This window comes from Lissotriton vulgaris, chromosome 8, assembly GCF_964263255.1.
Source record: "Lissotriton vulgaris chromosome 8, aLisVul1.2, whole genome shotgun sequence".
Taxonomy (NCBI): domain Eukaryota; kingdom Metazoa; phylum Chordata; class Amphibia; order Caudata; family Salamandridae; genus Lissotriton; species Lissotriton vulgaris.
In genome coordinates this window covers 372,812,220-372,838,691 of record NC_141696.1, presented here as the reverse complement: position 1 = coordinate 372,838,691, position 26,472 = coordinate 372,812,220, and the positions used below count along the sequence as shown (strand labels likewise).

Genomic DNA, 26,472 nt, shown 5'->3' with positions numbered 1-26,472 from the left:
TCTTAGAAGCCTGTAGGCTTTATCAAACGCTTTTCACAATAAATAATCCAGGCCTACTGCCTTACTCATAATGTTTCAAATTAAAAAAGCCAGATCTATTGCATCTGGCATCACTCTACCCAGTACATCAATCAGGCTTACAGATGTTATAATAACTTGTCATCATAACCGACTCTGGTTGCCTTGTGGGAAAGCATACTGTGCTTACTGAATTTAAGCTTTTGCACAATAAAACCATCAGTCATACAATTACAAATGTATACAAAGTTACAGTTGGCTAAGCAAAATACTGCAGCCCCTAAGACAGCCTGAAAAGGCATCTCTCAGTGCAAATCTTCGATACCCACTGTTTTTCAGAGGTGTAACCAATATAAAAAATCACTTACTCTGGTAATTTGAACATATATCTGTTCGTGTTAAAACAGAGTAATAACAATCGACCCTTAAATAACTGTTGGCCTTATCATATGATATTCACAATCAACATGTCAGGCCAGCTGCCTTTATTGTAACACTTCACAATAAACAATCATGCCTACCACCCTTAATGTTGGCCTTTCAACATAATCAACTCAGATCTACTGTGTTGAGCATAAACAATCTCACAAGGAAGCCATCAGGTATACAGAAATACAATTACAAATATGTGCAACATTACATTTGTCAAAACAATATATAGTCCATCCTAAGAGAGCCTAGTAAAGTTTATCGGAGTGCACATCTTTCATCCCCAGGGGTTGTTTATGTGTGTCACCAACACAAAACCATTTGCCTACTATGGTAATCCGTGGGATTACATGTAACAAAATACTTGCCCAGAGGCTTAAGAACACTGTAATGACAACCCATTCTTCAAAGCCTATTGTCTTTAACACATGCTTTTCAGAACACCTAAGTAGGGCCTACTGGCTTCATCATAACATTTCAAAAGAAACATCTCAAACCTATAGAATCTGCCATATCTTTTCACAGTGAACTGATAAGCCCTATAGTCTTTACCCTTATCTTGATGCCATAACCAATACAGGTCTATTGAAGGACACCCAAACTTGCAACCTTCATGCACAGACTTATAAAATTACAGATATGTAGAAAAAGTCAGTATGCAAATCAATATACAGCCCCTCGCAATAGGGTCTAACAAGAATCATCACAGTGAAATCCCCCAGGGTTTGTCAGAGTGGGTAGCCATCACCACAACCCGCGCCTACTCCGCTTGTCGGTGAGATTGCATCTATAAAATACCATCATATAGCCTACCAACCCATTGTTTAACAAATGCTTTTACCAATAAATAAGCTAGGCTGACTGCCTTTCATATTAAGCAGGTCATACTATGGAATTGGACAAAACTATTAGCACCAGTCCAGCCTATTGGTAGTCACGATGGCCAACTCAGGACTATTGTTTTCAGTGTAAGCATTCACACAAAGCAACCATTAGGCACACAGCCATAACATTGCAAAAGTGTACAAAATACAGTTGGCTAAGACAAATACTACCTGTCCTAGGAGGGCCCAACAAGGTTTCACACACAGCAAATCTTCCATAGCAACGGTTTGTCATAGGCTGTTGCCATCAAAGTAAACCCCCCCCCCCCATCCAAGGTTTGTCAGAGAGGATGGCCAACACCAAAACTCTTGCCTACTACAGTAATCTTGCGGGTTCAATGGAAAACAATACTTCTATGCAAACTTTCATACAGGGTAAAAACAATCCACCCATAAATGGATTGGTTTTAATCATCTATGCATTTCACAATAAATACATCAGACCTACTGCCTTTAAAATATAGTTTAATAATAAACAGATAGCGCCTATAGCCAGGAGCACTGGCCATTGCCAAAAAAACAAACCAGGAAAAGAGGGTCAGAGGGAAACGTTCTAGCCTTCTTCAGGACCTTGATGTTATGTGCTACTGCGTCATGTGTATTAAAAAAAGGTGTGACCAATAAGTAGAAAACACATTGGGGGGTCCTAGGGGAGTTAGTTTATAGACAGAGCAAGTACCTTGTCCCCCAACTACTAGAGCAAAAAACACGAGAGGTACTCAAAGTCTATGAAGAAAAGAAGAGAACTCATAGGACCAAATTACGTCCAATGTAGATGTTCAGATCAAACCGTTGATCTTGAACGCATGACACTATTATGTCAAAGATGTGAGGTGGAGAAGATACAAAGTCTAGAAAACTAGAACAAAGTGCCCATCAGCCCACTCAACAGTGGAGTCTCGTCATCTGGGTTGGTGAGAAGAAAGGTGTCCTCTAGGCTCCTCCTCAGGGAGAGTCTGAGGTAGCCTAATATCGGACCCTGAAGAAAAAGCATCCAGCCAGCAGAAGACAGTGTGTGAGCGGAAGGGGCAAAAGTTGCAGTGCTCAAAGAAAGAAAAGAAGGAAACTAATCCTTGTGATTAAAAATACCTACTATGATGACATAAGAAAGCTTTATTAGGTTTGACCATCAAAGTGGTATCGTTAAAAAGCAGTGTGCTGATAGCATGTAAAGAATTGCTATCTATCATGTGTGTTAATGGGTCGACATGTTTCAGCCTATACCGGCTTTCTTCAGGACCTATGATATGCTACTGCAACAAATACTTATCGTGAATTGGAACTCAGTTGTGACCAATCTCCAATAAATGAAGGTGTATCTTCTCCTGTGCACAGAAAATGTGGGAAATAAAAACAATGTTAATAACATGTAAATTATAAACCGTGTAGTACACACCTCACACCTCTGTAATACTTTTAAAGTACAAGGAAAACGTAGTCGTCACTCACCCTAATTGTAGGGGGAACGAACCTCGCCTCGCCTGGCAACAGCTCAGGTGGGAAGGAGGCCACGCACTAAAAGGTAAGCGCATGAAATTTGGAATTAATGGCGCAGTAACTATTTTAGTGCTGCATTTTGCTTTAAACATTACAAACAGTGATAGCAGCAGGCAAAGGGCGGCGGCCAGGTCAGCGAAGTCAAAGACTAGGGGGAACTTTATCTTGAAAAATAACAACAAACCTACTAGCTTTTAGATCTGCTGACAGAGTTGTGCTTCAAAAATGAGAAAAACAAATAGGGCAAATGAGGCGCTTAATTGATAGCGCCAATGGAAAATCAATGCTGAGTCAGAATACTCATGCCTAAAGCCCTCAAAGGATGAAGCGCGAATTGGAGCACTGAAGAACTCACCTCTCCGTCGTTGCCTCGGGTCGAAGACTGAGCCGAGGGGGAGGTGACACGCTACAGAACAATGGATGTTTTAACCACCGGTGGCGGACCTGAGAGAAAACTCTCGGTGTGTGCATTGCTATAGGTTGGGTAAAAACAGCCAATGATGGCGGTCCAAGTTAAGCTTGCAAAAGCTCGGACCTTCTTGCGCTTTCTCATTGGTTAGAAGTCTTAAGCCAATGTTTGCAGTGAAGGCTTTCGTATGGGGCTTTACGAAGCACACGCTACGAAACCTCAAGAAGTCATTCACTGTGTGAGAAGTCCGTCAAGGTGAACCTCAATCGGGGACCAAAAACGAAGTAATTGCATTGGAATAGTGTACCGGCCAATGGCTGTGGGTGTATCAAAACAATGCCTGGGTAGACTGTGATTCAGAGTGCGAGGTTGGCAAGCTTTCAGCCAATCCCGCACTAGCTAATAGTAAACAAATAGTTGGTATATACGTGTAGCAAAATTGTGGAACAAACCCGCGGAGCAAACTACCAGCGCGGTTTCATCCATCAATGAAGACACCGTATTGTAGGTTGTCAGATTGTATAGGAAACACGGATATGTGGCTGTATGAAACAGTGATAATATCATGTTTAAGGGCTGTGCGAAGCACGTGCTGTAAGACCTCTGGAAGTCATTTATTATGTTGGCAGTCCGTCAAAGTGGCGGACCTCATTGGAGGAGTACAAACGAAGCATTCGCATTGGACTAAGGTTCCCACCAATGGCTGCTAATATATCAAAACAATTTTTCTGAATATGCTGTGACCCAGAGTGCGTGGTTGGAGAGCTTACAGCCAATCACGCAATAGCTTTTAGTAAAAGGTGTAGCGTGATTTTGGTTCAGAACCACGGAGTGGTATTCTTACGTGGTTTCACCAAAAGGTCGACCAAACATATTGGCAAAGAGTCTGTAAATAACAGAGAGAAGGCAGTATATTATAGGTTGCCAGAGTGTATGAGAAACACCAACATGTGGCTGTGTGTAACAATGATGTTATCAAATTTAGGATCAGACCGGCAAGGATATGTTTTTGTCTGGTGTCCCCTCTAATCAAGAGCCGTGATGATTTATTCCAACTCTGCGGGACATCGAGAAAAGAACCTATGTGTAGTTAACCTCCCGGGGGGAGTGGGGGGGGGGGTTTATTTCACAACTGAATGGAATATCATATAAAGGACCACTATGTATGCGATTCAATAGACACATGTCCACAATGTTAGCCCATAGTGACCAAATATCAAGGCTGTCAGGGGTGTCATGCCAGATAAATAGACAAGATAGTGTGTAGCTAGATGCTCATAATTGCATCCAGGGTATATCATCGTTTAGCCCTTCTGTGTCACTTCGCAGTTTGTAGACCCATCTTTGCTCTTTCCTTAAGAGAAACAGTGGGATGTCAGTGATGTGGCTGGGTATATGTGGTTGTTCCAGGACTAACCACTTCAGTTCATCGGGATGGTGTTTTTTCTCTAGAAAATGCGAGGTAAGGCGGGTAGCCTGTTTAGAGCGTCTGATAGTGCTTTTGTGCTCTTGGATGCGCAATTTGATTTTTCTCGCTGTCATCCCTATGTACCTTAAGCCACAAGGACAAGTGATTTGGTAGATAACTCTGTCGCTATTACAATTTGTATGGTGTGTGAGTTTCCAGGGTCTAGTGGTGCCAACATCGACTTCAAGGGTTTTGCTGGTTTGGGCACACACTGAGCAGTTGCCACAGGGATAATGGCCCTGCACTGGAGGAAGATTCCACAGGTTGGAAGTGGATTCTGCAACTTCTTCACAAGGTCTTGTGTGTACAAGAGCGTCTCTAAGATTTGTCCCTCTCTTGAAAGAGAACAGTGGTAAAGGAATGTGTTCACCAGAGCTATTCAGAATACGCCATTTTTGTCTGATGATTTTCTGCATTTTTTACGAAGAGGTGTTATATGTGGTGACACACACCATTCTGTCAAGAGGTGGTTTTGCGACTGGAGGTTCAAGTAGGGGCTCGCGATGATTATTGGCAGCACGTTTGAAGGACTTGCGGACCAGAGTTTGAGGGTAGCGCCGCATTTTAAGCTTACTGGAGAGATCCTTTGCTTTTGCACGGAAATAAGTAAACAAATAAATGGAACCAATACAACCTACATCACACATTATCTCTGATGGAGGCTCATGGTGTACTGGTCAACCCATAATTTACGAATAAGGAACGTCATCTCACCTGGCAGCCGCTCAGGACGTGAGGCACCGCTCTCTCCGGCAGTACCCCTGGCTTTGCAAAGCTGGTCACACTTTTTGTGAATAATCATGACACAGTAGCACATAACATTGAGGTCCTGAAAAAGGCTAGACACTGGTTAGGTCAGAATAGCCGAAACATGTTGACCACAGTTGCAGTAATTATGTCAAAACTGCATTTTTTGCACTGTTTTTAATCCTAACATCAAGAGATAACTATTAAAGGTCTTTTTTCTCCTGATAGATAGCTTTAGCTTCACTTTTCACACTTTCATATTAGTTTGCACTGCGCTCATCACTCATGTACAACCTTAACAGCTCTTCATCATGGGTTTTAGCAGCCCTTAGTTGAGGTTAACATCAACAAAAACATCCCAGAGCTCCTCCCTCACAGAGAGGGGGTTTTAGCCCTCGGCAGTACTAGGAGTTACAGCAGGGAGGAGATCCCAGATGATGAAGCATGTCACTTCGGTGAGTGATGGAATTCCATCCTTCAAGTTACGACTTCCTGTGCACATTAAGTTTCTGGTGCACTATTGACACATATGTCATCTTATTTGTAGGTGTTTTTTTCAGACCCTCGGACTTCTTTGTCTTGTACACTGGCCATTGTCACCATAACCAACTCAGCCCTGCTGTATAGGGTATAAGCTTTGCCACAAAGCTAAAAAGTTCCTCTTTTCAGTGGAAGTATGTAACTTCAACCTGATGAAAACCTTTACTCAGGTAAAACCCATGTGGGTGGAGTATAAACCACTCTCTTAGTAGTACTCTGAAAGCTCTTTTTTGGTGGATCACATAAGGACAGGGACAGCTGTACTATCAAGCCAGACCTAGAATCAGTGTGACAGAACTACATGACTACACAATAGAGAGAGATGCAAACGATGACACCAGCATGACAAATGACAATGACTTATCTGAACTCAGCTCATACGTTTTGTTAATATGTTAAGAGTGGCCATGCTGCTTGAATATATGCTGTTGAATGTTGTTTTTAATATATATCAACAATGAATGGAAAAAGAAAGTCTGTGAAAGGTGTGTTCTTGTCAGGCAAGTAAGATATGTTATAAAACTTGAAAATGTTATAATGGGGGATAAGCCAATTGGCCAGAACCTGCTTCTGATTCCAAGTATATAAGAAACTCATTTGTAATTAATTACTCCACTGAAAGAATGGAATGTTTCAGGGGGTTATAAAAAAGATCTGGAGGAAAGGGTAGAGGATTTACAACTAAGTTGAAGCTGAAACTGGAGGAGAAATTATGACAGCAGTGGGATGCAAGTAGGTTGAGGGAGTACGAGCAGGGAGAGAGATGTGGAAAATTGTTGACTTGTAAGGCCAGGATGGATAGGACACGCAATCATATTAGGAAAATTAAGAATGAAGAGGAGGACAGAGTGGTGCAGGACTCAGACGGGATAGAGCGGGAATTCCATAAGTTCTTCCAGGATATATAGTTTGAAAAGCTTGAGGTAGATGAGGCTGAGTTAGAAAATTCGATCTCAGGCAAGCTGTTCAGAGGCTTAGTTCTGAGAAGCAGCAATGCTTGAACTGTGAGATAATGGGGAATGAAATTCTGACAGCAGTTAAAAAACTTAAAAGGGGGAAAACAGCTGGGACAGATGAGATTTCAAAAACGAAATACACATTAGGTTGTCAGAGGTAGTAATTCAGGTCTGGCTGGACTTATTTAATGATGTGTTGATGAGGGATTCCCCTTTACCGGAATCTTGGAATGAGGCAGTTATCTCGCTTCTTTTGAAACCTGGCAAGGATCCCCTGCCGTGTCAATCATACCGGCCAATATCACTGCTGAATTGTGATTATAAAATCTTCACAAGTATTCTTCAATCCCGTTTATGCAAAGTAGCTGGGAGTCTAACTAATGTAGACCAGAAGGGTTTTCTACCAGGAAGACAGATAATGGACCTCACACACACCTTAATAGGTTCAATAGATCTTCCTACAACTCAGGGAGTTCCCATGTCAATTGTTACTCTTGATGGGGCCAAAGCCTTTGATCGGGTGAACTGTAAATATTTGGGAGGCACATTAAAGGTGTTTGGAATTTAGAAAGAGTTCCAGAATGCGCTGATTAAGATCTATAGGGCTCCTCAAGCACAGATATTAGTTAATGGTAGTTCTACCTCTTTAGTAAAGATAGGTAGGGGGGGGCAGACAGGGCTAACCCCTGTCCCCTATCATTTTCTTACCTATATATGGAACCCCTGGCATAAAGACTGAGACAGAATAGTGAAATAATGCCATTCACTGTGGGAACCTTCTCCAGGAAGATAGCTTTATATGCCGATGATTAAATGATATACACCTCAGACACACTGAACATGCTCTACCAAGTTTGATGACGGAGGTGAACTCGTTTTGGAAGCTGTCTGGCTATGAAATTAATAGTGGTAAAACTCAGGTAATGGTATGGAATCAGGAACATCAAGGTATCAGGTTATCGAAGGAACGAAGGTACCTGGAGAACTATACTACAAGATCTGGAGAAGGTTTCCCCAATGAACGTGGAGAAGGTTTCTAAAGAGGTAGATAGGATTTTAAAGAAATGGCAGAATCTTCCCCATAATTTGTATGGTCGTGTTAATCTGGTCAAGATGTCTAGTCTACCTACGTTTTCTTATTTGTTTGACAACATACCATTAGAATTCGCTAAAAAATTACTTGTGAGAATACAGGGAAGAATCACATCCTTTATCTGGGCTAACAAGGGGATTAGTCTTTCCTGGAAGAAGCTGAGAAGGAGGGTAGGAAGTGGTGGTTTGGGGTTCACAGATTTTCAATTGTATTGTTGGGCATGCCAACTGAAGAATAGCAGAATGCTCCTGATTCACCCTGAATGCTCTTTGGTGAGCCTTATGTATTGTGTTATGCTGACTAATTCATCAGAGGGTGGTTTCATGTATAAGTTTGGGGCTCCTACATTTCTTAAGAAAGTTCAGCTGAAGACCTTAAAAGCAGTGGCAAAAATGTTGTATGACGTTCGGTCACCCCTGAAAGACTGTGGAATAATGCTCTGGGGGAGACGGTGGAAGGGGGCAAGTGCTGTTTTGTGGGCCATGTGGAGGGAATTGACAAATGGAACACTCTCCGGATTTAAGTTTTATCAGATATCAGTGAGGCTCAGAAATCAGGGGTGAAAGGACTCTGGAGAAAAATCTATGGAGATGGATCTTCAGGATCCAAAACCGTGAAAGGAGGTATCATACTGGTATGGCTATCTGGTCACATCAGCATTAAAAGTATGAGACCCCCCTCACCTGGTTTGGGACGGATGCTTGCCAAGTGTGGAGTTGGAAAAGTCATGGCAAGTATCTATGAGGATGCTTTATTCTGTAATCAATTCTCCTGTATTACCAAGAAACCATTTTTTCACTTTACATTGAGTCCATTAGCCCCTGTTGAAGTTGGCTAAGATAAGAGGTGGTAGCAACTCCAAATGTAAGAGTGTAGAGCCCGAGAGATGGGTGATTTCCACATGTTTGCCCACTGTCTGTTTTGGAAAACTTCTGGAGTAATGTGGGTAAGGCGATCTCGGACATCTTTGGAGTGGAAGTAGCGGTAGGACCCACCTTAATCATGTTCGGTACGGCACAGCTAGGACCTGTAATTGGGGGCCCTTGGAAGCTTCAAACGTAGCTGATATTTTATTTGATCCTCCAGGCTAGAAGGGAGATATGTAAAATGTGGTGCCAGGTCCTACTCCCAACTTGGAGGGAGTGGTGGAACTCCGTGAGATATTTCAGGGAACTAGACCAAAAGATTAAATGGAATAAGAGGAATGCTGAATCTGGGTCATTTTGGAATTAGTTGGAGTCTAACGGAAGACCATGATGTCCAATGATTAAACCTCTTTGTCAGCTCTAAATAAATGGTGCTGGTTGGTATCTTGGCGCAGACATTGATTGAGAACAAACTCCCAATACAAGCACCATGGGCAGTTGAAATCAGGAGTGTGTTTGCTTATTTCAGTTGATATGAGGTCTAAGGAAAAATGAATTAAATGTTAGCACCCCAGGACAAATTCATCAACATCTTACTACCATCATGAAAAGTATGATGGGATGCCTAAATATAACATGCCTATTTTCTGGTAGGAAATTAAGGGATGCTCCAAGTTACTGGATACCAAATTACAAGCAAATCATACATCTGATCAGGCAGGGAGAGACAGTGAAAAAAATGTAATCTAATCAGAATGTGAAATGAGAGATTATAATTATAGGACATGATTAATTTTCAAAAACGAATTATTCAAGAATCGAAATAATGTATGTTTCAGCTAAGATAGTTCAAATTAATTTAGGTGGCTTGTGTCATAGAATTCTTACGACTTAAATACTTAAGGAATCTAATTTGCTACAGTGACCTTTGAAATCATAAGAGATCTGGTCTGGAGACCACAGACATTAAATGCCAGCAAAACCTATTTTATTTGAGGTCTGACTGCAGTGGAGTTGGAAATTGCCTCTTCAAAAAAGTAAGGCTACCTACGAAAGAAGGCACATTCTCAATGTTGTCAGACATCCAAATGCTTCACATCGGTTTGGCGATGAGAAGACTAAGAAGGGAAAAGCCTGTTCACTGTGTCCTGTCTATTCACAACGTGAATGTACAACAGTCCAGCAAGAAATACTACAGTTGATACCTGAACTCAATAAACCATGTTCTTCCAAGATCGGGGTTGTCACTGAAGTTCATGGCACGAACATAGGAAGGTATTTGACCAATTCTGTGATGAGACATATGGGGCATACTGGGAGTGAAGTTTGAACTTTCCTTTACAACTGGCACTATGGAGGGATACAACAAGATGTGTGTCCAAATACACAAAAGGTGTATGGAAAAACAGGCTGAAAATTAGAGAAACATAATCCACTAGTTCTAAAATCTATTCATGCTACACCAATCTGGCTCATATAATCATCTCATTCTGAAACAATGACAGGAGCCAAAATGTTTCTGCTGCTGCACTTATTACTTAAAGTAAAATAATATTATTTACAACTTCAGTTGATGCACATTGCTATGTATTCAGCTGAGAGAGCACGTATTTGCATTTGAGAGATGAAGAATGTTGCAAAATAATAAGAAAACCTCTACAACTAAATATGAGGGTGGAATGGAATCTTCGTCTGTAATGGAATAAAACCCATCTGCAAGCCGTCCTCTGAACACTACTTCAAAACTAATAAAACGAATTGTTATTACGCATTTAATGCATATATTGTGCCATGTAGAATTTGCTTTCCATAATTTAACTTGATTATGCAGTTCTATTGCCAATGGGGTGGTAAACTCTCCAGTCTCTTTAGGCCAAAAGCATATGAAAATTCATATATTAAACCAGTATCTCCATCTCTGAAACTCCAGCACTCTGCTTAATTTAACAAATCATTTGGCACACTGTGCCAACACAACCTTCACCTTATACTACACTTGAAAACAATTTGTTGTTATTAACTTCAGTGTATGGTTCTTCCACGTAGGCCCAGGTGAGATTTCAAATACATCAACGTAATGTTGTATAATTTCAGTAATGTCGCATTACGCTTGTCACATGAAATTCCCGAAAGTACATTGTTATGTCATGTAATTATGTTCAGTTCACTGCAAAAATTTAGAGCAAGTTCATGAAAACAACATGAACGTCCAAAATGCAAGGGATGAGTGTTTACGCCGCTTGTGTTTTTTTCTCTATCTCTTAGAGCAAAATGCGTCCGACACATGAATTTATAGTGCTGTTGTAAATGAATCTAGGACCCTAGTGTAATTTTCCCGATTCATGCCCTTATATAGGTATACTTTATCATATCCTTATATAGGCATAGAAATCCCTACCATATTTGGCCTAAACCATATAGCCCAAATACGGCATGGCTACTTCCACTAAGTTCCGAGAATCAACAACAATTTCTTGGAAAAACCTGCTTTCAGCAGCTAGGGACTTCCCCCTGCTTGAATATTAAGTTCTCCAAGAACTCCTGGCGTTTTCCAAAAATTTAGCCTTTGAGTGACGTTATTAAGTTCCAACATGCGTCAAACTTGGCACCTTCAAAGTATAAATATTCCTAGGTTTGCCCAGACAAACACACGGTGGTTTGGAGCAGATCGACTATCTACTTGCCCGACGCCCTGCAGCAGCAAGTGCCGAAGGAAGCCGACCCTCCAACTGACGCACTGAGAGAGACGCTGTCTTTTCTCTTGCCGAGAAATCCAGCTCCAGTGTTTCCGGCTTATCCTTGCGGGTATCTGGGAAATCGAGTCCTGAGAGAGAGATACAAGACCTCCTTCATTCTAAAACCAAGGTACCGAGCTGCTTAGACCTCTTAAGAGAATTCTTGGAATAGATTCCTGGCAGAGAACTTCTAAACTTAGGCTACTCCTCACTTACTTCTTCCCTCGTACTAGACTTAGGTTAGGTACACCGGGGTAGGCGTATTTTAGAAGCACCAGTTGAGTACTTTTAGTCATTATTTATTACTGTATGTATTTTATACATTTAATGCACTTTATGGCTTAGAAACCATATCATGCTTTTACAGTACTACTTTACAATACTGTGTGTATTATATGCCTTGTACTTTATAACCAGTATTACGATTGTAGCAGTTCATTTCCAATGCTTGAGAAAGAAGACTGTTCAATAAATACTCTTATTGAAAACGCCCATCTCTCCATTTCTCTGCATCTCTGGTGAAACAAAGCATGCAAGATTTACAGAGTAAAATAGTTATCTATTGTTTCCGTGACTCTAGAGATTTGATTTCTTATTCTTGGGAAACAAAGTTGTCATGTTTATGCGGTTGTCAGAAACTAATCCCTTCTTGTTTATTCAAGAACGTTTCTAGTGATCTCTGAGCTAGCTGGCACTCACTATTAAGTTTAATATATTCGATAGAGACCTAGTCGACCTCAGTCCTACGTCTAAACTACAGTATATGTTATTCCAATGCACAGAGCCTATTGGGACTATAGGAACTACACTACAGTGCTAAATACTCAATTTGCATTTTGTGTAATTTTGTGTAATTGTCTATAAATATAATGTAGCTACGCAAATGGAAATTAGGCAAATTTCACACATCCCTACTTCCAACGTCTCAAAGGATTATGCAGAATCAACCATTGAATAGCAAGACTAACATCAAAGGAAAGAGCATATACAACATCAAGCACACTCTTCTTACGAGTAATAACCCTCATTCCGAACTATTACTGTCCACAACTGTTAGAATCTCTGATTCAATTTAATTCTCCTAAGTGCCAAGTTATTTGCTGATATTTTTGGTGTTAATAAAATGGCTCACTGGGCTGACTTTACTTCTGTAAATTGACAATAATTAGAGCTCTGCTAGTTAGCCTCACAAGATGGGACTGCAATATTTACTTCCCTGAATGGTGTCCTTGACTTTATTGGGTGACACCCTGATATCCAAGGCCAGAATGAGATATTTCTTCAAAAACCGTGCTTCCAAACCATTGCATAATATCTCATTTTGATATACAGCTCTCCCTTTGGGAGCCTGAAACAAGTTTCAACTGTTTTCATCCCACCCACAAATCTAACTTCTGTACCTCCACTTATCAGTCTACCATCATAATTTTTCTGGAATGTATCACTGTTGTGGAGCACAGGGGTAGCCCACACTAACACACCCCCACCAAAGGCATAATAACAAATATAAATTTAACTTAGGGCCTGATTTAGAGTTTGGTCAATGGGTTACTCTGACCCATATGTGGCAGATAGACCCTGTGCCATATTACACGTGCCAAATATACTGTGGCACTTGTAATACAGCGGGGGGAATATCAGCCACATTTGTAAAGGAGTAACCCATCCATCAAAGTCTAAACCAAACCCACAGTGTTTGAAAAGACTTTTGGAAGATGTAAAAATGTACAACTGGGAGAGGAGTTGGCCTAACGGCTAGGGCGGTCGACCTCAAATCTGGGGAACTGAGTTCGAGTCTCGGCAACGATGCTGAACATCTTGTGATTCTGGGCAAATCACTTAATCTCCTCGTGCCTAACAAAAATGAATGTGTTCTCATGTAGCGTAACTGGTGCTATGAAGAGCACTCTAATACCCAATACCTTCGGGTCAAGTTTGCGCTATATAAAATTATAAAACTGGTTAAGACTAAGGGTCTCATTAGGAGTTGGCGGTGCGGGAACGGGAGCAGGACCGCCCCATTCCCGCGCTGCCAAACCCTTGGTTGAACCTCTGCCAGGTTACAAGGTTTCTCCTTTCTGGCGGGCGGTTCTCTGGCATTCCCACTGCAGTGCCCAGGAAATAGGCACCACAACAGGAACGTCAAAATCAGTACCTGCACAGCATGGAATACAGCAGGCCATGCTGTGCAGGTACTGGGGTGCATGCACACAGGGGGGCACACCGGATCACAACATGTGCCCCCCTGCATGCACCCCACGGCTGTGAGGCATCAGGGGGCCCTATAGTTCCCCCTTTTGTTTCCTCTCCTCCATGGTTTTCATGGGGGCTCACCACCATGAAAACCATGGGGGAGAGGAAACTTGTAATATGCTTTGCTGGACTGAGGTGGTCCACCAAGCATATTCTGGCCTCTAGACCACTGCAACACTGCCAGGGATCTCTGAAGGCACTTAGAAAAAATCCCTGTATTCCGATTAAAGCATCCTGTGATGCTATTTGATTTCTGAAGGCCAAATGTTTGACACTTAATTGTGCTATGTAATCAATTATTTTCGGATTCTAGTTGCACCACACAGTGTTTGGTTTTCTTTCTCCAACAAGAAAAGTAAAATTGAATATTTCAAAAATGTGTAAAGAGAGCTCTCACACACCTACCCAGGTGTAATGCTTCAGTCTAGCACCTCTCCATTCATCAAGAATTCCTAAATTACGAATAAGCTTCCTACCTAGTGCTAAGAACGTAGGGGATGTTTTCTGTGGGGTGAAAGGGGGGTCCAGAACAGGAAATAGAAATCGCCAAGGTGTCTCAAGTGTATCTTAACTAAGGCGAGTACCCAGACGTGTCCGTGCCATTCGTCAAGACCAGGATCCTGTTTGATGCAACTCTTTGTCCCAGGCATTCCAGACACCATTCACTCATGTACACATCTTTTGATTATTGGATTACTTAAGAAATACTCGTGATCAGCTCTCCATTTTTAGGACTGGTAGAAACCACAATGAAGGAAAAAGACAGGCAATTTTAAAAATATTGACATCTCAAAATAAAAATATAAACAAAGTATAAAACACTTGAAAACATGTGTATGTAATGGGTTCTCACTGCATGCTCAGCCATCTTGGTGACACTGCAAACACTCACATGATGAAATCACACTAAGTGGGCACTCGAGTGGTGAGAAAATACCAATCTATTGCACACACACACACTCATCTTGCCCAATTCCTCTCGCACCGGTCTACTCCCATTTTTCTTGAGGTATTTGTTTCATGTGGATTCCAATGCTATCTATTTTTAAAAAGTGTATTTTACTTTAAAAAAACGTACTCCTACAAAGTAGTTTTTGAAACTCAGCTCGCTATTTAAGGGAGCTTTTCATATACAAAGATGCCTCCTTCAGAGCTAAACCTGGATTCGTTGTTTACAATTTGATTTTCTTGGGTAATATGTGGGGTGATTCAGAAAAATTGCCAATGACTCTGGATTTGCAACTCTAATTCTATAAACTAGATTCACTGTTTCAGATCTTATTGCATTGGTCAGTACACTTGATAATTGTAGGATAAATGCTAGTTGCATTCAAGATATTCCAACTTAAATAGCATTTTTGTGTTCTTCAATTCATTATTACTGTTTTATATGTAAAAGTCACAGCAGTACTTTGGAACATCAAGCATCTAGGGACTGATGAATAACCTATCCATAAAAAGGGCAGTACTGTGGACCCCTCAAACTATAGCCTGATAGCCCTTTAGGACATTGAAACGAAAGGATATGCTAGTCTTCTTCTATAAGACCTGCAGAACTGGGTCCATGAAAATGAAATTCTTCCAATTAGCCAAAATGGCTTCAGGCCAGGAGCATCTACAATGGATAACATCTTAGCCCTTGCTTATATGATAGAACAGACTACGCAGAAAAAGTTGCCACCACTCTTTGCATGATTTGTGGACTATTCTGAGGCCTTTGATAGAGTCAATCGCAGTCTGCTGTGCTGGAAATTACAAGGTTGGGGATACCAGAGATTCTATTAGCCTTTACACTTGAACCTGGGTACAGGTAAAAACTTCAATGAACTCAGCTACCAAAAAGATCCCAACAGACCGTTGTTTAAAACAAGGCTGTGTATTGGCACCTTTGCTTTATAATTTATATACAGCAGACCTTGCCAAAACTATTCTCAACGCAAATCTTTTACCCCCCCGAAAATTGGCTCTGATAGATTATATTTAATGCAGTATGCAAATTACATGGTGTTATTAGATCACACAAAAACAGGCATGCAAAGATTATTGGATGCACTAAACCTTTACAATATCAAGAATGATCTAAGCGCAAATGCAGGGAAGACAAAGGTAGTTATATTTGGAAAGTACGCCAACAAACTTAGACAATATTGGAGGTTGGGTAACTTGAAGATAACAACAGTGACCAAATACAACAAACTGGGGGCATGGCTGATGAGTAATGGGAAGTCAACAGCTCACCTCGCTTCAGTCGAAACAAAGGGTAAGGCAGTGACGTTCGCCTTGTGTAGGCTTAATTCTTAACTAAATAGCCCGACAACAAAATCAATCAGAAAGGTTATAAGGGCCAAGCTGCTTCCCTCAGTTACATATGGCCAGCTAGCATTTCCAGCGGCTTTTGTTAATAGCTTGGAACATATCGACTGCAGAGCCTTTAAGCGAATCTTCCAGATTCCTGCGCACACACGAAATATCTTGGTGCAACTGAAATTTGGGTTGAATAAACAAAGCTACGAGCACTGGGCAACGTTTGTGCGGTTCTACCGAGGGGTTTGTGCAGCCCGTCCGAATACAATGAAGTCAATTCTGAAAATAATCTTTACGAAAGCCAATAACTCATGGAGCAAAGGCCTGCAAGCCGCCTGCACTGCATTACAGCTTGACATGACCAAATTGCAGGATTTGATTTACCAGCCTGGCATATTAAAATCTATATTAAAAAAAACAACTTAGATTATCTACGGAAGAAGAAATGAAGGAATTGAATAGTTCCAAAAGCAACATTGGGATACTTGCAAGCTCCTATGAAGATTGGTTAAGGCAACCATATCTCGATCCTGCGCTAAACAAGATCATTCTAAAGCAAATGTTAACAGTGAGGCTTACGGCATTGCAGATATAAGATATTAACAGGCGCTGGAAATCCCTAGAGGCGATCACAAACTGCAGACTACGTCACCAGCATGAGGAATCTATGGTTCATTTGGTCTGCATATGCCGTTGCTAGATATATGCATGTCGCACTTTACTGAGGCCATTGTTTTTAACCCCTTCGATGCTCATGACGAGCTCAGCTCGTCATGAGGCACAGTGGAGCTGTGCTTATGACGAGCTGAGCTCGTCATGAACAATGGTGTCCATAGTATGTTAGCACAGGAGGGGAAAAGTCACAGCAGCCAAGGTGTTAAATATGGGACGCGTAATTGCAACGATGCTATGAAACTTTTCTTTAGCCTCGAGATACCGATGGAACTGGCTAGATTTGCTAAATGTGCACATAAAGTAAAAGAACGTTTAAGTAATGCACATTACACTTTAGAACTTCAAGACTGCCACTTTGGGTATGCCCGGACTTAGATGTGCATGTTATGACATGATTTATGTACTCTGCATTTTATTGAAACTTCTGTTCCAAAATGGGTTTGCTTTGATCGCCTTTTTATTTGGAAATGTTATATGATTTTGCCTGATATGTGAAGTTTCTATACAGGGGAAAGCCCCTTGTGTTTTTTTTAAATGTATGTACCCACTTTTTTCCTTCTCTTTTCTTCTCTTTTCACAATTGATCTATGGGTTTAAGTGTTTTATGATCTATGATCTGTATTTTCAGGACTTGTTTTAGCGGATGTAGTACATTAAATTTGCAGCAGTTAATGATGGTTACTGCAGCAAGTAAACTTTGTGAATATTTTATAGGAAACTTTTTGTAACAATTGTTGTTAATTGATACAATAAACATTTTATTCATTCACTGACTGACGAATAAAATGCATATCATTTTAAATTACATTGGATAAATATATTTGCATGAGTTCATTAATTAATAAAATCCTAAACCTCTAGTTTTAAAGACATGAAGGCTTAAACTCTAAATTGGCAGTTTAAGCCCCCATGGGGCTCATGTACTACAGCTGTTTGAGGTCGCAAAACCTGCATATTTTGGACAGCAACCCCCCTTTTCACCTAGTCTGAAACCTCCTTTACAATTTGAAAGAATAGAAGGGGCTTTATCGCCTTTCCGAGTCACAAACAGGAGTGTGAATAAAGAGGTATTCCCCTCTCGAGTCAATAAGGAATGCTTCAATCATTTGTGACCTCAGTTGCGGCTGTAAACTTTTGAAAAGTAACTTCTTCTAAAGCTGAATTTTTTCCTTTGCGAATCATGATGAGTGGTCGTTTGGGGTCAAGCTGTAGTTCAGGTAATCACTTCAAGTGTCCCTTGATGTGTTACCGTGTGGTAAAAATAAAACACCTATCTCTAAAATGGGCATGGCTTTCTTTAAAAAAAAAAATTGTAATCTGTTTTTGTGAAGGGAAACGTGGAGATGGTAGTCTGTTCACCCTTGCCATGAAGACAGGGTTGCTAAATGTGTTCTACCTAATTAATGGTCATTTAGCAAACCCCTGGTGAATGAGCAATGTGTGATGTGACCTACTGGCACATATGTTGCATCTCAAGTTGCATCCCTGTTCACTAACCAGCCAGCGTGCAATTTGCACATCCCTGGTTTGGGAACAAGCATAGTACATCAGCGCCATAGTTTCAAATTACATGTGCAACCGAAAAATTATTAAGTAGAATACAAATAATGTGGCAGTTAATTCTACGTGGCGGCACCTGCCACTTGCAAATGTATTCACCCGAGTTTTACAAACCGCCACAGGGTAATCTCAAGCTTGGGACCAGGAAAGTGCGAAGGTCTCCTGCAGGCTTTTATAAACCTGAATAAGCCTCTCAGATATTTTATTGCAAGATCTTTGGTTCAGGGTGTAAATTATGGGCCCAATTCACAAAGGTAAACTGAGACGAAAGACTAACTTTACAACTTTCAGTATTCACAAAGGGCACTTACGACTATGAAGTTTGACTTTTGTCTCAGTTAAACTTAAGTTTTGGTCTTAAGTTTGACTGAGAATAAAACTAAGACAAAAGTCAATCTACCTTTGTGAATCGGGCCCAATATGAATAGCTGCGTTTTTCATCATTTGTAGCTTTTTGAGCAGACTCTGTGGAATGGGGAGATACGCAGCTGATCAATACTGCAATCTTGAGAGGACAACTGCTTACAAAGAGTTTGTCCGAGTAATTCCAAGTAAGGAGAAAAGTTTGATATACTATTTAGATGAAAGTTCACCAATTTCACGATCTCTAAAACCTATGACGGAAAAGAGAGGTTAATAGAAGAAATAACCCTTCATTTTCTAGTTGTGCCAGGCGTCGCAGTGTAGTGGAGCAGTCACGTCCCAAGGAGCTGATTTCTTTGTGCCACTGAGGAAAAGAAATATTTTTTTCCTGCATTTATACTAGATATATGTTTGTCACCCATGCTTTAACATCTTCTAGACGCTGCAACATTGAATCAAGATGACTAGATCCCTGTTGTAGATCTAAAAGGATTTGAGTATCATCGGTATATGTCTGATCTGCATTCGATAATATTGAATGTATTGTGCCAATGTAAGTGGGTATGTTTTGTAAAACACTGAAAAATGAAACAGAAATTATGTAAAAGTGTCAACATGCAAATATTTACTTACTTGAAACACCCCAAGTTGCATTCTGTAGAAGAAATTTGCTGCTGATGGAGTTGATACAATTATCAATCGCCTCTTCTCATAAAACTGGTCCAAGAGGGCTGCAGCAGTTCTCACAATAACATTGACATTCATGGCTGGAATAATAAAGTCACATGGCAACTTAACTAAAGTAGCACGAAAATCTATGATTTATCAATATCACATACATCGGTAAGTTAATTATTTGAAGGTCTTGGAAAAATCAAGAACTCTTGCTTACTTGACTGTTCAGATATCAACAAACTCACTCTTTGGTCTAAGACAGACCATTGGTACACCATGGTTTATCATAATGAAGAGATCTCAATTCTCATAACCCATATAATACCTGAGTACTTTGAAGTATTTCAATACATATAACTTACAACTCTTACTCTCAATTGATTTGTGTGCTGGAGATATAACCAAGTGGCTAGGCTTTTACCTTCTTTTCAAAGAGCCTGTCTTTATATATATAATATAACAACATCTCACCAATCAACATATGTAAAAATTCTTATTGCTTAATAGTTGCTTATTCTTGCTAGAATAGTCTAAATAAAGTACAAATTACTAACCTATGCAAAGGAATTCCACTTTTTTGCCATACTCCCTCTAATCACTTTAGATTTCGGAATTCTAGGCATTTGGTATTTGGCAGCTGGGGTAGGTGCTCTCCCTCAAAAAAAAATAATCCAGATTTCCACTGCATGTTATACAAAGATATCAGCTGTAGGGGGTTTTATTGGAAATCATACTGCAATGCAGCTCTAGCATTTACAATAATTACTCAACAATAGGCGGTTCAAGACTTAACATGGGTAATGTGGTACAATATACTCTTCATCAAGTTAAGCTTTCAAAGAAAGTCATTTCAGGTCTATGGTATAACTAAGATTCCTCTTCCTGTAGATTTACGCTTGTAATCTCACGTAATATTTATTCATCTTAAGTGCTTTTCATATTGACCTATTCTCGTCAGTTTCTCTCTGAAAGTCATCAGGAAAGCACATCTTTTTTATAGGAGACAGGCTAGCGGCACAGTATTCTAAATGCAGTCAAAACTATAAAAAAAGAAAATTTCCAGTATGCTTGCGCTTGATCGCCATTCCCTTACCAATTGCAATATGTTGTTCGATGGGACAAAAACCTTCAACTATTCAGAAAAGCGTAACCAAATTATTGTGGATATGGAGGATAAAATAAAAGACATCCAAGGGAAGACGGCAGCCCCTACATGGTCTTTATGTTGCAGACAGCATTTTCAGAGATTGATTTATTTTTTGATCATTACTGACAATATTGTTGATTTATGTATGCATGAACTTTGCTTTATAAAATGCTGACACCACCTACATTTTAAAGATTTTACTGGTGCATATTTTTACTGCGGGGAGTAGAGGGGCTAAGTGTGGAAGGCAGGTGACATTTTGCCTTACCTGAGCTGCACACATCAACAGCCTCAACAGTAAGTCTCAGACGGAAATTTTGATTATAATGGAGACCTGGCTGAGCGAGTTGTCAGCTCCAGCGAGTTGTCCGCTGCTGTCAACGTATTAGCTCTCCCTGAGAGCTACGCATGCATACATTTGAACAGGGGAGAGAAAAAAGGAGGGGGATTGCCATCGCCTTTAAAAAATCTTAACCTGTTCACACAAGGCCAAAACTGAACCAGTATCGCTGATACTGGGTTGGAGTAGGTTGCCTCTGCAGATGGAGGTATACTGGGCATTATTTTCAGGGCCGGACTGGCCATAGCGGGCACCGGGCAATCCCCCGGTGCGCTGCACGAGTGGGGGCCGGTTTTGGGCCCCTGGGGGCCGTTTTTGTTACAGGGCCGTTTTTGCAGCATAGCTGCAAAATCGGCCCAGTACCAAAATCGTCCGAAAACCGGCCCAGGCAAATGAAATGAATGAAACTTATATAGCGCACGACTTACCCTGGGGCATCTCCGCGCTTGCTTAGGGAACCCGTCCTGGTATTCCCCTGTGAGATAACCCTGGCAGGGTATCCACAAGGTGAAAGCCAGGCATCCCACCACGAGGGGCTGTTGTGGAGATTAAGCAAGCTATTGCCCAGAGTCGCAGAGTGTGAACGTGAGTCGAGAAGGCACCGGAGCGAGAATTAACGAGTCCGTGGAATTTTTGAGCCCAAGACCCGCCGAGGCGGGGAATTGAATCCTGGTCCAGGGCCGAACTCAAGCTCCAGGTCTGCCGCCTCTAACCCCTGAGCCACACTTCTCCACAGAGGTCGGCCCCCACCCCCTGAGTGTGGATGGGGGGCTGGCCGAACACATTGCCAGGGCCGGTTGTGGTTCCCGGTCCGGCCCTGATTATTTTGTAACAATGTTGGCGTGAGTGTTACACACACCATTATCTGTAGTATCTGTAGTATCTGATGACTTGATTTCCTCTTTTTTGTTAGTAGATTTACATTTTTTATGCCTCTTTGTGGACATGATTATGGTGAAATTGGTATGTGGAAGGCCATGCTGGGCCCCAGTGACTGAAGTTGTTAAAGTACAGCTGCACCATATTTCGCCACAGTTGAGAAGTTCTTTTGATGCTCTCCAAAGCATTGCGCAACTGAAATGTATGTCAATGTCGGACCTGTACAGTCAAAACCTAATAATGTGATACTTAAAAAAAACTTTACCTGATGTAACACCTTCAGATAGCCGAGCTGAAATTAGCAGAACCCCTTGTTTTTTGCATAGGAGTTTGCCCGCAGACTTCCCTGGTGGAGGCTCTGGCCTATAGCCCTCCAGGTTCTGCGGGTGAGTTAATCAACTCACTAGATGACGCTCTAGCACAACCGGCCCTGCAATATTCTAACTAAAGCCAGTTAGAGGATTTTAACTTGCCCACTGATGATATAAACAATGCATTGGCGGTCAGACTATCGGAGAAACTGGCATGCTTAATTTAGCCAGGGAGTTTCAGCACCTACACTTTTTGCAGGGCATATCATAGACCTCATATCTCCTAATGTCCCACTCTCAGTAGATGACCTGGTGGCAGTATCTTGGTCCGATCATCTTCTCATCCGGTTTTGTTGGTCAGGGGTGGGTACTTTCAGAAGGCAACTTCCTATGCGGCTTATACCTTCTGGGCCTGGGGCAAAATTAAACCTCAATAGCCAGACAATTTATTTTAACTCTGTGTCAGAGCTATGTGGGTAGATAACAAGGGATGTGGAGGTCATAACCACTGGATTCCATCAGCGGGGGACAAGTTAGACCCTATACAATTACAGAACAGTCATAAAAACAGCTTCTCTGCACTCTGATTCTGTTTTAATTTTTTACAGATCATGGTAGGATATCCTGCTATCTGTTAGACTTAAGCTGGACTGAGTCCCTGCCCATGTGACAGTGTTTCTCCCCAGAGTAATTTGCACATCTTGTTCTTTTGCATCTTCTACGATACGCCCAGAAGAAAATGTGTATTGCCTCTTTTTAAAGTTTTCTAAATTTAGGCTGTGCAGACTGCCTTGTTGTTTCTACAACAGTTACATTGTCCCCTGATTTGTTGTGCAATGGTCTCATTTCTTTGGAAGGTTTTAAAACTACGGAAATGTGCAATATCACAAGGGCCTGATTTAGAGACTCTATTATACATCTTCGATTTTATGATAAGGTGGTGTTTTTAAATTTGCTGTCCTGAATTGTTTTATAACATTTTACCGTCAACATGTTTTACCCTATCAATGTGGCAGCCTGAATTGAATTTGTTCTTCCGTGTTGACATATTGCATGCATTTTGTATTTGCGATTTATTGCTACACAAATCTAGCAAGTAAAGATTTTGGACTCTCTCACTGTGATCTATAAGGATTAAAAACAAATGTGATATCCTAAACAGACCTTTATATTCACAGGAGGTATCACTTGGTATTATTAACTAGCGTGGAGATAAGGGGAATTAGTACTCCATCACCACATGTACCCTCAACTTCTGTCTGATGGCTAATGCGATGGTCTGTGGTATTCTTCTGGACGGAAACACAGGATCCAGGTGTGGCTGCTGCACATGTGTGTGCCACTAACCACAATAGGGTTGACCTATGTCGACCCTTAGTGCAGCAAGCACATAAGTACACCACTATCGGGTCATCTGGACACCAAAGAGGAAGGGCTCAGGAACAACTGTAGTCACACTTTCGTCAAGGTGCATTCGTCTGTAAACCTGACTGTGTCCGCTCCTTCCTCCCGACGTGCAGATAATGACATGAGTGAGTCAATTCTCCCTGCTGCTCTACCAACAAAGAGCAGTTTCTTTATATTAATTTATTCGTTTTTAAGAAGCAAAATGTGTGCATGTGACATATACAATGAACACAATTTTGATCACATGTCTGTGCACATAATATACATATTCACTTATCCAAATAAAAAACAGAAAGGTATGAATTGAGCTAGAAGACTTTACAAAATTGTGAACATCGAGATAGGTATAGGATATTCGCAGTATGTTTCAAATGCCAAAATGTGCCCCCCTAGATTGTCTTTCCCCTTGCAAAAGATTGCTCTGTGAATCCTGTATCCATTCCAGGATCATTGGGATCTGCTACTGCAAGACATTTCTTCGGAAGGATCAGTCCTTTGTTTTACACAAATTACAGTAACCTCCACGCCCACACTCATATTTCCGGTGCCTCACCTGTGCTTACCACAATGTTTCTACTCTTAACTATACACCACACAGTTCTTTCATGGTGGTCTAATAGTAGCTTTAGTTATATCTTAGACATAAATGTGTTCCACTCTGAGTCACAAAGTTAACCCACCCACCCTATTAGCTCAGTGAGGGTCATTGCCCCGCTTCAGTCCATTTACCAAGCTCATCTTTCCATTTATTTAAGGGTAGGGGGGTTATTAGTTTTCCTTAGCATTGCAATCTGTCACTTCACCAGTACCAAAGCTAGATCAGTAAATCTGGTCGCTTCTTTAGGTGTTTAAACCTTGCCATTATTAATAACAAACAGGCCCAGAGTTCCCCCTTAATTTTCAGCCATTGTGTGGTTTACTGTTATATTATAATCGCCCTACAAGGCAACATGACCAAAACCTATGTAAAGGTTTGCTGTTCTCTATTGCAGACTGAAATGACTTGAGGTACAGTGGTTTAAAGTGGAAAAGTAGTTTATTCAATAATACAACCCCAGAGGCAACCAAGGACCACCTTCTTCAGCAACTGTACAACTCTGGTCTGCCCCTGGATTCCACACTCTAGAATCCAGTGAACATGGCATAGCAACATAGAACATTAAAGGAACAACAAGAAGGATACCAAGATACAACATATCTCCCTTCCTATAAAATAACCAAAATAAAATAACATAAAAAATTGACAAAAAACATATGAAAGAAATAAGGTATAGCACTAGACAAAATTCTCAAATTAAATGCACCACGACTACGAGCATTTATAATCTTTCATCCATATTGGTTTAAACTTAGGTCGAATGTGCCTTTCCTTCACCTCCATATTTGATGCAATGACTAAAGGTTTGAGAGGAACAGATACATCATCCCTCTTCACAACAGATGTCTTTGGAACATTACTTCCCTGACTCAAATATGTTTGAATTCCAAATCATTACATCTCGTTATAGTTCTCACATTCCATTGCTTACCATCATCCAATTTCACGATATTTCCTGCGGCATAAATAATTTGTTTTGGTCTAGACCATTTGGAAAACCCAGGTTTTTGATTCCCCATCTGCTGTGTGCGTACCCACTCACCAACTCTAAATGATCTTAAAGAACTCTTGACTTTAACATTATGATCACAAACGTATTTGTTCTGATACACCTGTACCTTACTGGAAATATCCTTACCATCAAATGTTTTTGTGCTATTATTTTTAGACATCCAAGTTGGTTTAACTTTAGACCCAGCCACTCGCCCCTTTAATAAAGAAAAAGGAGACACTCCCATAGCTGTATGAGGAGTATTCCTATAGCACCATAACATTTCCTTGACAGCATCTTTACAATTGTCATCATTGTTACTGGCTAGTTGAATGCATTCTTTTAACACTTGGTTAAATCTCTCTACCAAACCATTTTCTCTTGGATTGTAAACAGAGGTGGTAATATGTTTCACACCCACCATGTTAAGGTAGGCAGCAAATTCTTCAGCCACAAACTGTGGACCATTGTCTGATAAGATCACACTCGGGTATCCCTCCCTACGAAAAATTTCATCACAAAACTCAATCATATTAGAAGCCTTAATATCCCTTACAAAAGCAACCTCAGGCCACTTGGAGTGAAAATCCATCAGAACTATAGCATATTTATTCTCAATCCCTCTTACATGAAATGGACCACATATATCAATAGCGACTTTGTCCCAAGGTTTATCAGGAAAGGAAGTTGCAGATATAGTGGTTTTCTGAGACTTGTGAGATTTATCACTACACATACACGCTACACAATTCCGAACACATCTATCTATGTCTTTGTCCATACCAACCCACCAAAAATCATTCCTAGCCCTCCTTTTCATGCTGGTCATTCCACTATGTCCTTCATGCAATAGACTCAACATCTTGTCCCGTAGTGTTGAAGGTACAACTAATCTGTCACCTCTTCTAAGGATACCATCAAAAAAAGATAATTCCGACCAGACCATTTTATAATCAGCAAGAATAGTCTTGTCCAAAGATGACAAATCTACACCTACATGCAAATTATTGATTATTTGTTGTAACACATCATCACTGGCTACAGCTTGAATCCATTCTTTCTCACTCAATGCACGATTGCACAATTCTTCAATACTGGCTAGTAACCATTCATCAGCATCTTCTATTACATTATCCATATCACAAGGCAAAGGAAGACGCGATAAACAGTCAGCATTGATGTTTTTGTGACCTGGAACGTCGTTTATCTGAAAATTGTACTCTTGTAGTCTGTACAACCATTTTGCTTTTCTAGGTTTGGCTCTAGAAGCACCTTTTGTAGTAAAAATGTCAATGAGAGGTCTATGATCTGTCCTTAATTCAAATGC

General features: G+C 40.8%; 1 protein-coding gene across 2 annotated transcripts in view; it reads right to left on the bottom strand.

The window, feature by feature from the left end:
* SRPX (sushi repeat containing protein X-linked) overlaps window positions 1–26,472 on the bottom strand; it is a 401,322-nt gene that overhangs the window by 60,011 nt on the left and 314,839 nt on the right. For both annotated transcript variants that reach the window (XM_086934154.1, XM_086934155.1), the window contains one exon: window positions 19,431–19,564. In XM_086934154.1, coding sequence (XP_086790280.1) covers window positions 19,431–19,564 — 134 coding nt within the window. The remainder of the gene's footprint in view (window positions 1–19,430; window positions 19,565–26,472) is intronic.